Source organism: Protopterus annectens, chromosome 8.part0 (genome assembly GCF_019279795.1).
Source record: "Protopterus annectens isolate FY-2018-M chromosome 8.part0, PAN1.0, whole genome shotgun sequence".
In the NCBI taxonomy this organism is placed as follows: Eukaryota; Metazoa; Chordata; order Ceratodontiformes; family Protopteridae; genus Protopterus; species Protopterus annectens.
In genome coordinates, this window is record NC_056741.1 from 1,254,389,785 (window position 1) to 1,254,402,556 (window position 12,772).

Below are 12,772 nucleotides of genomic sequence, written 5' to 3' on the forward strand. Positions count from 1 at the left end.
ATCAGTAAATATAGAGATAGCAGGGCGGTATGGAGTGAGCCCGAACGAAACGAGGGCGGAGCGGGGATACACCAGTCAGGAGTTTGCAGGGTCTTAAAGGCCAGCTGCTTGCAAGTACAATAGTCTGCTATTGAAACGCAGGTTATTTCTAATGCTTATGACTTAATAGCTTGTAATAGTAGGCATATTAAGGTGAAGTTAGTGTCCAACTTCTTAGCTTCACACTGCCTGCATGTTAGAACAGTAAATGGGGCTTTAGATTTAATATATTTATAGGCGGCTTGGACAAGGGCTGCCAGGTTAGGTGAAAGGTACTATTTTGTTTCCTGCCAGTGAGACGCTTTCCAGTAATATTAAAATGTAGCAAGGGTATTTGTTTTTAACCTTTTTCTTTGGGGATAGTTTACTGTAAACTTAATTGTAGGAGCCAGCCTGTGCATTTGCACCGTGGTTGCAATCTTTCAGCGTCAAAGCCTAGTATCGGGAGCCACGCGGAAATTATTTTAGGAGGGCTACCTACGATAAAAATAAAATGGAATAGAGAAGATTTAGTATAAAGGTAGTGTGTGCCCTAGATTAGGAAAACCTATAAGCACTACACTCACAATCAAGTAATTAGTGGTAATATGTTAGTTGCGTTTTCATCAGGAAAAAAAGGATCACTAACTAGGTACAACTCAATCCATAAAAAAGTACATACACCCACAATAAACTTTGTTTTAGTAAAACAACATTCAGCTCATTCAGAGATAGAAGCACCAGCGAGTTTTCTTTGATAGTGCATTAAACTGAAGCTATACACACAAGTAAACGCCAAGGATAGCTTAGTTATTAAGTATTTTACAGCACTTCCAGAAATAGAAATGAGTACGATGTTCCCTAGACCTTCAACACAGTGCACTTCACATGTATGTATCACATATATTTAGATATGCAGTAGATATTCAAAGAAACAGTCGGATTAGGCAAACTGCACTTCGACTGAGCTATGCGAGTAAATCTCAGTGCGCTTACACGTATATACACCACATGTCGTTAAGAAAACAGATGCTTATACAAACTAACTTACATATTAGTCAACTGCGTTTGAACTACAGTAAAATGCTATTGTTTTACCTGATCACTTTGTTGCCTCTGTTTAAGTCTGATTACAGACAAGATGGGCAGGATAATTGATACACAATACAGTTTTGTCCAGATCAGAGATAGCATAAAACACAGATAACACAATATTTCAGGTAAATAGTGTACCTCAAGGCAGGAGCGGGCGACCGAGCAGGGGAACACAACAATACCCTTCTTTTTTTTTTTGTTTAAAAATGGCGGAAAAACAGGTGGAGACTAAGAAAACTCGCTGACGTCAGGGATACACCAGTCAGGAGTTTGCAGGGTCTTAAAGGCCAGCTGCTTGTAAGTACAATAGTCTGCTATTAAAACGCAGGTTATTTCTAATGCTTATGACTTAATAGCTTGTAATAGTAGGCATATTAAGGTGAAGTTAGTGTCCAACTTCTTAGCTTCACACTGCCTGCATGTTAGAACAGTAAATGGGGCTTTAGATTTAATATATTTATAGGCGGCTTGGACAAGGGCTGCCAAGTTAGGTGAAAGGTACTGTTTTGTTTCCTGCCAGTGAGACACTTTCCAGTAATATTAAAATGTAGCAAGGGTATTTGTTTTTAACCTTTTTCCTTGGGGATAGTTTACTGTAAACTTAATTGTAGGAGCCAGCCTGTGCATTCACACCATGGTTGCAATCTTTCAGCTTTGAAATAAAGGTTTTAAAATAAATCTAAATATCTGTAATCAATGTAAAAATAAAGCAGAAAACAGCATGCACACAGCGTTTTGAACAGTGTTTATGGCAACTGGGGAGAAATAGCCAAGTAATGGGACACTGAAATGGCTCCGTGGGGGTACCAAAATTACACACATTTTGCTTTCATATACAAGTCCAGAATTTTTTACATGAAAATTTGGCAACCCTAGGATCACATAATCTCACATAGTAGTTTCAGATCTCTTGCAGCAATATGCCAGCTACCTCTCAACCTCTTAGAGCAAATAATCTGGACAAAGCCATAAACAAAAGTGGGACAATGGCCCAAAAATATGGTCCATTTTTAAAAACTGCCTTTCCAAACTTAGAAAGTTGATAGAATAACATTTTTTGCATTAGCATGAATTTTCTGAAGTGTACAACGTCTGAAACGCAAATGTCTGTCATTATTTTCTAACTTCAATCTTTCAGTGATTTGCCACCATAGCTCTCAACCAATTAGGGACAAATGTCAACAGAATATGGGACAAATCTAGAGAAAATCAGGGACACTTTTAAATTAGTAGTACTATTAACTTGAGACATTGACAGAATAAGAGAAGGTGAATTAATTTCCATCTTTAGAAATTAAAGACATCTACAACCCTTAATTATTGTCATTTACTAAATGTAATTCATAGGGTTACCACCTGTCCCACTTTGCGAGGGACAGTCCCACTTTGGGCAGCTGTGGCCTGCAAAAAAAATGTAAAAATGGAAATTTCCTGATATTTTAAGACAAAATTAGTTTCTATATTTTATGTAATAGTTGCATAAAACAGTTATACTGTATCTGAAACACCTAAATTTTATGAGAAACAGAATAAGCAACTAAAATGCTACAAGAATAAGCTTTTATTTAGGCAAAAAAGTGAGGTTCTGTCCTTTGGCCATGGGTATGTTTTGGCCTGCAAAATCTGTTTGTACTAAAAATGTCCCACTTTGTGCATTTGAAAGTGGCAACCCTAGTAATTCACCACCTTTTCTCCAAAAGTCACCCGTTTTAGGATGGATTAAGAGGGACAGAGACAAAATTTGAGTAAAAAATCAGGGACCCGGACAACTGAGAGGTATTTTGCCAATAATTTGCCAGAAAACCACAAATTTATGAAAAAAAGGACAAAAATATGACGGAAATTCTGCGAAAATTTAATCTGTACAGTTGAGAGGCGTGATACTAACAAAAAAAATTACAAATGACGGGATACTACTACGCATGCGCACACATTTACAACACAGCATAGGCTAAGTTAAGGTCTCCAGGTCGTAATGCTTCCTTTTTAATAACTTAGTAGCTTTTTTCACCCTTTTGGTGTCATACTTTACTCAGCTTTGGGGTGGTACTAGCCACTGTAACCTAGGAAAAGAACTGGACGAACGTCCATAAGCGTTTTCTGCAAACTGAAACGTCTTTGAAAAGTTTAGCAAAAAGTTATATGGTGAACCACGGACAAGTGAGAAGCTAGCCTCATTTCGGCTAAATAGGTGCAAGGCGTTTTTTTGACATTCGTTACATAATATCACAAGCCGCATTTCTTAATGAATCAACATGTATGGCAATTTCGCCAGTTTTATAAAGAAGTGGGGTATTAACATACCTGTACGTAAGCTGCAAGGGCAAAAAAGAATCCCATAAAAACGTTACAGAATCTCCAGCAATGACATTGCCACAAGGAGATACCCAAACCACCACCACCCCCTTCAACCGGCTCATAACCATGTACGTGATCCATCGCGCTCTGGTCTACCACTCGGGGTTCTTACTACTGCCAAGTACTACACTCTTTGTGAGTCAAATTGTGACGGTGATAAAAGTGTCTCCGCCTACCGATCTCGTGATTCGTGCACTCGTTAACGCTACGCAATATAACTACTCGGACTTCGGTCCCCGTTTCTCTGGATTTTATGTGGCTAAAGAAAATAAATTATTTTTTTTATATCCTAAACGTGACTAATACGCTAAATGTACCGCCTCTCGTGTCAGTTTAATAGCATTTTTGATAACTTTTTCAAACATAAAAATGCTTATATAAATTTATTGATTTATTATAAACTTACATTATTGCAATACCAAAGATTTTAGTTTTGATCTTTTTTCATTCATTTATTGTTTGCTAATCCTGTGAGTGAACTGGTCTAAAGACCCTGTTCAACCAAAACCCAGATCAAGGGTCCCAACATTATAATAATTATTATGTCATCATCATTCCCCCTTTTCCCATTCTGCATGTGGTCAGGTGTTTGTCAGCAGTCACCACCTCTTTTGATTCAGTGCCACTCTCCTTGGACAGTCACACCCAGTTGTTACAGGTAGTGCTGGATTATTTATTTATTTATTTCATGTTTGTTTACATGGATTGTCCGACTGGGCAGTTGCCCTTTTTCAGCGGAGGTCCACGGGGGAGGCCCAACAGTTACAGGGATGAGAGAATGAACAAAAATTAGAAGGAAGCTTATACAGAGAAATAGCTCATTGAAGTTATCGACACAGACTATAAATATGTGTAGAGTCAAACTGCAAAGACAATACTGAAAAACAACAAAAAATAGGCAGGCAACAGTAATTCTTAAACTTTTATGGTTAGCACTTTCGTCAAGTATTTTTACACTCAACTTCATTGTGGTGTTTGGGTGTTACTAGGCTAATGGAAACTGATTGAAAGAAGTTAAGTATTGTTTCTCTTTCTTACTTCCTATTAACACATTTGTGCTGCAAAATGTGTGTAACCTTGTGACATTTTCTCATATAAATGTAAAAGTTGATGAAAAGAAGGGAAATGCTTGAATCTAATGTTTAAAATGTAAAATATAACCTCCTGCATTAGAATATATGTGTGTGAATAAGAGGGAGGACAGAGGAATGGTGAGGATGCAGGGAGTAGAGGTGGCGAAGGTGAATGAGTTTAAGTACTTGGGATCAACAGTTCAGAGTAATGGTGAGTGTGGAAGAGAGGTGAAGAAGAGAGTACAGGCAGGATGTAGTGGGTGGAGAAGAGTGTCAGGAGTGATTTGTGACAGACGAGTACCAGTAAGTGTGAAAGGGAAGGTCTACAAGAGGGTAGTGAGACCAGCTATGTTATACGGGTTGGAGACAGTGACATTGGCAAAAAGGCAGGAGTCAGAGCTTGACGTGGCAGAGTTGAAGATGTTAAGATTTGCACTGGATGTGACGAGGATGGACAGGATTAGGAATAAGTATATTAGAGGGTCAGCCAATGTTGGAAGGTTTGGAGACAAAGCCAGAGAGGCAAGATTACGTTGGTTTGGACATTTGCTGAGGAGGGATGCAGAGTATATTTGGAAAAAGATGCTAAGGATGAAGCTGCCAGGTAACAGGAAAAGAGGAAGGCCTACGATAAGGTTTATGGATGTGGTGAGAGAGGACATGCAGGTGGTTGGTGTGACAGAGCAAGATGCAGAGGACAGGAGGAAATGGAAACAGTTGATCTGCTGTGGCGACCCCTAACAGGAGCAGCCGAAAGAAGAAGAGTAAGGGTCATGAAATGCAACTACAGTCAAAGTAGTAGCTGACTAAAACTATGAAAAAGAAAGCAAGCATTAACACCAAAACAGTTAAGAGATGAATATAAGATGTTGTATAGTGGTCATTTTCATTGTTCTGGGCTAAAGTAATTAAGCCATCATCTTTTAAAGATGGAAACAACTGGTTTAGTTACTTTTACCATGGGAAAACAAGAAGCTAAAAAACATGATGTCATTTTTTTTCTGTAGAAAGGAAATAAAGTAACCCATACAGTAAGTCTGCTGTCTGCATTTTCTGCATGTTATATTCTAGTAAGTTATAACAGTAAGGAATCAGTGCTCTTTAAGCTGATAAATAATTAGATTTGTATACATAGCTTAATTGGAAGTTTTCTTTAAATATGTTTTTGGTGTAACAAACTGTTCTTTTAATATCACTTGTGCACTTTCTCATTCATTTCTGCATATTTAATCTTTAATTACACAGTTTGCCCTTTTGCCAACTAAAGTTTATTTATTCATTTTAAGCACATGTGGCTGATCTCTTTACATATGTGTTATTGTTGTTTATTAGCTGGGAGGAGGATTATCATTTACTACTGTAAGTTAACACGCTGTGGCTCCTACCCCATTTAGCTAGATTCCTTGGACCTACTACAGGTGAAAATATTAATGTGTTTAATTTTATGTTTGGCTAGATCAATAACAGCGCATAACTGGTGGTCTCTGGCTATATCCAGAGTGTTGCCAGTATTACCATGCCAGGAAAAAAGCCACATAGAATTGGAGAATTCTGCCAGCCTTCACTAGGACGTGTGTGTGTGTGTGTGTGTGTGTGTGTGTGTGTGTGTGTGTGTGTGTTACTGACTGAAAGGCAGCTACCTTGGATAAGGGGCACTGGAAGACACTATGATTTGCTGAGTAGTGAAAATGGGCCTGGGGTGCTAGGCCAAAGACTCAGCTCTGTAAGTGGCCTTTGTGCAGTCTAGCTTGTTTGTGTTGGAACAAGCCAGACAGCAGCGCATATTCTCTTTATTCTCTTCAGGCCAGGTTACATTTTGTGAATTGATTATTGTATTAAACTTGTGTGCACTTTCTTTTATTTTAACGCACTGGTTATCAGTGGTGTAACTCCTGAGATCAGCCCTCTGGTGATATTGTGGACCTTTCTTCATAACTGGTTGCAAGTGGTGAGATTCACACCTCACCTGTGCCATACATCCTTCACACTGATAGCAGTGGTGCAACAAGGGCTATATTAAAAATGCTTATTTTCAGTACATACAAAGTTTTACATTATCTGAAATGGGAAACATTAACCTAGTTAAGGCTCAGTAAATGAAAACTATCTTCATGACAAGGTTTGGACCATGTTAGGTGATATGGTCAGTGGAATACATTTGCATTGGCCTTATTGATTAGATCTGATTTAAGTTTGAGTCTGAAATTATTGAAAGTTGTGAAACACTTTATTTTGTTAGGTAGAGATATTCAGAGTTAGAGTGCTTAGAGAAAGAAGCCCTAGTTCCCTTGTTAGTACATCATAATTCTGTTCTTGGGGTTTGCAGAACCAGACCAGATTGGTGGTATGCTCTGAGGATCTGGGAGCAAATATCAGTGGTAAGTTTAGGAAAAGGGTTAGGAACTTGTCAAGATCTAGAAACTTGAAAAGGAGTGATCATATTTAAGATGTTAGCCCTTTCTTTGACTAGAAGCCATTTAGCTTTTTTGATTTTATGACAGTAGTGTTGAGATCTGAAGGAGTTAGTGATGATAAAACAGATTTTATTGAACGTTGATTTCAGTTCAGTCATATTTTTGCTAAAAGCTGCAGCAGTTATTGGATCATTGGAAGGCTATACTCTGTTTAAACAGTATTCCTGTATGCATAGCAGCTTGTGTGGGAGGGGAGAGTATGTAAGTGGCAGATCTTATAGATTCAGAGAAATAGGTACTTGATTTTTGCTCTGCCTTTTTTAATGTTCCAGCCAAATGCCCATGTTTTTTTTTTCTTGAGGTTGTGGTTTCAGTTGTATGATTCTTTTGGTCATTTATGTGAAGGGTTTGTTGAGTTCTGGAAATCAAGAGTTTTGTTTTATTAGAATTTAGAAGTAGTCTCTGTAGAGATGAGACAGAGAGACTTAGAAGGTTGTGCTGGAGCTGATTATGTAGTTCTGAGTGAGACTGGCTAAACCTATACATATTACTACATTATCTATGCACAAAATGAGTGGGAAGTGGGGTAGGTTCTGTGAAAATTTATTGATAAAATAAGAAGAGTAGAGAGGCAAGGATGGACCCTTAAGGAGCTCCTTTTACATCTGGGGATTCTGTGAACAGGGATGACCCTAGCTTAAACTCATTCTCTCCAACGATAGTCTTCTAAGTTTGTACTCCAACTTCCAAAGGGTGTGGCCTGAACCTTTTAAAATAAATGAAGTTATAGCCTCACAGAGGTAACCTTTTAAAATGTCAGGACCTGTTAGAGTGTACTGAAACTGAATGGCTGAAAAAACAGGCTTGCATATAACAAGTCTAAGATGGCCATTTCCCAGAATATTCCCCTTTCTCCAAGGTATGGTGATCTTGAGTTTTAGGGGTGTGAGGAGCTTGCCCTCCTACAACAAAAATGAAGTTTAAAGGAAAGAAGCAAAAATTAGGAGGCATAGCACCCAGCAGGATAAAAGCACTCTCATCAAACTAAGTAAGCAAGTCAGAGAACAAATAAAGTCTACCAAAGCCAAATTTGAGGCTAAGAATAACCACAAGACATTCTTTAGTTATGTCTACAACCTGAAAAGAAATTCACAATTGTGTGCAGAGCTCATTGTTAATCAAGTCACCTATACTGAGCCAGAAAATAAAGCAAACCTACTGTCAGACAAATTCAGCTGTAACTTTACCCTTCTCCCCCCTCAACTTCCCCTCAGGAAATACCTTCAAGTATAACCTCCCCCACTATCACTAGGAACCACGTCTTTAGTGCTGTCTCCGAGGACAAGAACAGTGCATTGATGAGCCCAGTCAATATCCCAGGATGCCTTCTAAATAGCATGAAATGTGACTTATCAGGACATCTGGAATTACTACTTAATTGTAGCCTCCTAACAGATTTCATGCCTCACAAATGGAGAACAGTAACCATCATACCTCTGCACAACCTTGGGCCATCTACAGACCCTGGAAACTACAGACACATAAGTCTTACTAGTCTCATATGTAAAGCCGTGGAAATAATTATCATTGAAATGATCAATAATGACATAGAAAACCTGCAAATATTGGACTCAGCCCAGTTTGATTTTGTCAAGGGCATATCATGCCTACTCAGCTTGGTGGGCTTTTTTGAGAATGCCACCAAAGCAATGGATGAAGACAAAATGGTTTGTATGACCTACCTCGACCTGGCAAAGCATTTGACAAAACATCCCACAAAGACATTGTTGACAAACTCAAGAGGTTAGGTATAAACCCTTATGTCACCCTGTGGATAGCCAGCTGGCTCACAGACAGGACTCAAGAAATTAGAATTGGGAAGTCCACCTCCACAAAGAGCCCAGTCACAAGTGGAGTCCCTCAGGAATCGGTCTTGGGACCAGTCCTTATTGGCATTTACTTCTCTGAAGTCAAGGCCAATGTCAAGGGCCTCTGGTTGACTAAATCTGCATATGATTGCAAATTAGGAGCAGTTATAGAATCCCCCACTAACACCAAATGTTCTCCAGAAAGGACTGACACAGACAAATAACTTGTGTCAGAGCCATGGACTAAAACTAAATGTCAAGAAATGCATAATAGTATCCTTCAAGAAGTCATCCACCTCTGGTAACTATCATATTGACAACACACCTCTAAGAGTTGACCCAGTAGTTAGGGACTTGGGGAAACACACATAAGTAGTAATCTAGCCTTTGACCATCACATGTCTACAGTAGTGAGAAAATCATTCTATATTGTACAACTTATAAACAAAGATATGGTATCCAGGTCCAAGGAGATCATTGTCCCACTGTATTTAGCATTCATAAGACCTACCATGGAGTACAGTGCTCCCTTTGGTATGTACCTAACTAGGCACATACAACAATTGGAACATCCATAGAGGTTCCTCACTAAAAGAATACAGGGCATAACTAACATGTCCTATGCAGACCACCTCAAAGTTCTATCCCTGTATTCTGTCTCCTACAGGCTGTAAAGGGGAGATCTATGCATGGCATACAAAGCATTGTCAGACCCCACCCTGATGGACCTCCTGCATATCCACAAAAGAAACAGCACCAGAACTGCTCATTCTAAATACTTAAACATTGCCTTTGATATGAATAGAAAATGCTGGACAGACAGGCATGTATCTCAGAGACTACACCTTCTCTGGAACAGGCTCCCCATCCATATGAAGCAGAGTTCCTCCCTAACCCAATTGAAGCATAACCTAGACAACTGGATGGGGAACAGGAACTTCATCCCTGGTTTGACATCTACAGTATGTCTTTATTGGACAGAGGTAGTTGTAAATGGTTTCTCTCCCAGGCCCCTGCCCTGCTTGTAAATGTTTCATCTCCCAAACCCCTACTTACACTTATCAAGGATACTAAAACTTGTCAGAGATTTAGGATACATGGCTAGGCTTAAAAAGGCACTTGTGGTTGTTAGTGTATTACACACCTATAAACCTATGAACCTTAGAGATTCGCGCTTTCCCTGGATTTTCTGTCTTTTTTTTCAGCATATCTGAACTCAGCATTTTGAGTGCCGACATTTCAGTAGTGAGCCCTCACATAGGTTCATAGATTAGTACTAGGCTAACTGCCCTTGTGGGACATTTTAAGCCTAGTTACTTTACCTCATGTGAGAACTGAACCCTCTACCTTATGGTGGTAAGGTAAATACCTTAACCATTATGCCGACCTCCCACCCCTTAAATGGTATAACCCACACAGTATATGATTCACACACACACACACACACACACACACACACACACACACACACACACACACACACACACACACACTTATTTGCCAGTATTGAGATTAGAACCCCGGCCTATCTAGTTATTTGTACTATAGTGTTACACAGTTATCGCATGCACAACAGAGCTATCAAACAAATGTTCATATCTGTATAACCAAAAGTGTTACTTGAAAACTGCAAATGGCAAACTGTTCATCACAAATTATTCTTTACAGTGGTTGCATTCATTTGATTCTAGGTCTTAAACTGAAATTTATAAGCTGCAATAAACGTAGTAAATATTCATTTTTGTAATCCTGTATAAACAGCTTTCAATAGGGCAGTAACCATTCATGCAGCATACATACTGCCAGCAGTATTTTCTTCATACTTCTGTGAGCTTTTATTTGAGGCTAAGCAGTTCTGTCTGTGTCACTTGATTATTGAGATATTTGTAGAAATATGAAAGCTATTATAATACAAAAATGGTATACAAATAATATCTAAAATCTCTTCTGCTGCACTAGACAGAGATTAACTATCAATACAGCTGTCTTTACCATAATGTAAGTTTCACATTGAAATCTTCTAATACCACGTATGTAGCAGGGTTCGGAATTATTAATGCAAATATGAACCAGCAATATCTGGCACCTAGAGGCGTTGGTAGGTTATAAAATACCTGGAGGCTTCATTAGGTTGTAATGAGTTAACTCTAAAGGTTCTTTTGTTGAGGAAGTTCTGTAATTAGGCTGAAGCAGCTGGCTGCAGCACCTCTAATTTTAGATTTGACCTCCCCTTCTGATTTCACTTTTTTCAAGCATACTTCTCAGATGCCTAAAGCTATTAATCTCTTCCACTATTTTCTTTCTATCTCAATTTTCAAGTTCTCCTGATCAACATCTGTTGCCATGACTACTGTCTTGTATGTTCTCAGTTTCATTTCATATGCCTTTACTTTTGCATTGCAGTCCCTTTTTACTTGCAGAGGCTCCTGCTCACTGTATACGTTAAGTGTCACATGGTCTGTATGTACCAGCTTTGTTCATTTGTCCCTTGCAACCCTTTGCTGATGTAATCTATCACAATATGAACAGGCAAAGGCTCAAAGATGAACCCTGATGCACACCCACGCTTACTGGGAACCTCTCTGTGAATCTGAACATTGTTTGTAGTTGTATCATTGGTCTTCTGGGCAAACTCCACCCTAACTTCTCCAATGTTTACAGGACTTTTGCGTCATCACAGGACTGCTCAGATCAGCTTTCTTGTGCCCTTTTCATATGTTGGTCCATGTCTAGGAATGCCCAGTTTGACTCTATTTATTTTATTTTATTTTGCTTTTGTTTATAAAGTCAATCCGACTGGTTTTAGTCAAAAAAACCCTTTTATTTGGTGGCCTGGGGAGAATAGCTCCAACATATAAACAGACATTCCGTAACATACATGAACAGACATTAAGTAATACACATTAACAATTACATAGGTTTACTGATTAAATTAAATTTATATGAAATAAATGTATACAGTATAAAATATTAACAGGTTCATAGGATGATACTAGCCTATTGGCCCGGAGGCCCTTATAAGCCTAGCCAAGAATTTCACCCATATTCCTTCAAAGTCAGCACCTGTTTCCCCTGTCTAGCAGGGACACAGTTGGGATCCCAGGGGTATATTTTCTGTTTCCCATCCAGTCATCCAGGTTCCTCTTAAAGAGAGCTAGAGAGGTACTCTGCTTGACATGGAGAGGGAGTCTATTCTACAGATGGGGGAGTCTTTGGGACACAAATCTATCCCACCAACAAGTTCTATTAATGTCACAGACCAGGTTAAGGCCTTGCATGTGGGTTGCGCGAGTGGAGTTTGTCTTATGGATATGCAGCAACTCCATCAAGGCTGGGTCTGAAATGGCCTTGTATGCCAGACACAGGTCACCTCTGAGCAGTCTGTGTGAGACTGAGTAGAGGGACAGGACTTTTAGCCTATCTGTATAGGATAGGTGTTTGAGACCCTGGATTTTCCTGGTCAGGAACCTCTGTGGTCTCTCCAACTGCTGCATGTGCTTGGCACTCGATAATAGGTCTGATAAGGGGGGAGTACAGGGATGTTATGACCTCCTTGTTCCTGGATGAAATAATGAAATAGCCTTATTTATTTATATATGTGTGTGTGTGTGTGTGTGTGTGTGTGTGTGTGTGTGTGTGTGTGTGTGTGTGTGTGTGTGTGTGTGTGTGTGTATATGTATATATATATATATATATATATATATATATACAATTTATATCTATATACCCTAGGTGGGTCATCTAGAAACTCTTCCGTACGACGGAGGCAACATGGTGGTCAAAAGTCAGGTTGCTATCAACCTGGGTGCCCAAGTCCCTCACGACTGATTGCATGCTTAGTACATTATTATTAATGTGATAATTAGTGGGGATGACATTTTCCCCAAAGGGGATAATGATGCATTTCTTGGCATTTAGTTTGAGGCCATGCTTCTGGCACCAGTCA

General features: G+C 39.2%; 1 protein-coding gene across 1 annotated transcript in view; it reads right to left on the reverse strand.

Moving 5' to 3' along the window:
• The window catches only part of TMEM220 (transmembrane protein 220), a 377,894-nt gene extending 374,281 nt beyond the window's left edge, over positions 1-3,613 (reverse strand). The window contains exon 1 of the mRNA XM_044080747.1: positions 3,418-3,613. Coding sequence (XP_043936682.1) covers positions 3,418-3,552 — 135 coding nt within the window. The 5' untranslated portion in view covers positions 3,553-3,613. The remainder of the gene's footprint in view (positions 1-3,417) is intronic.
• Positions 3,614-12,772: the final 9,159 nt, after the last annotated feature.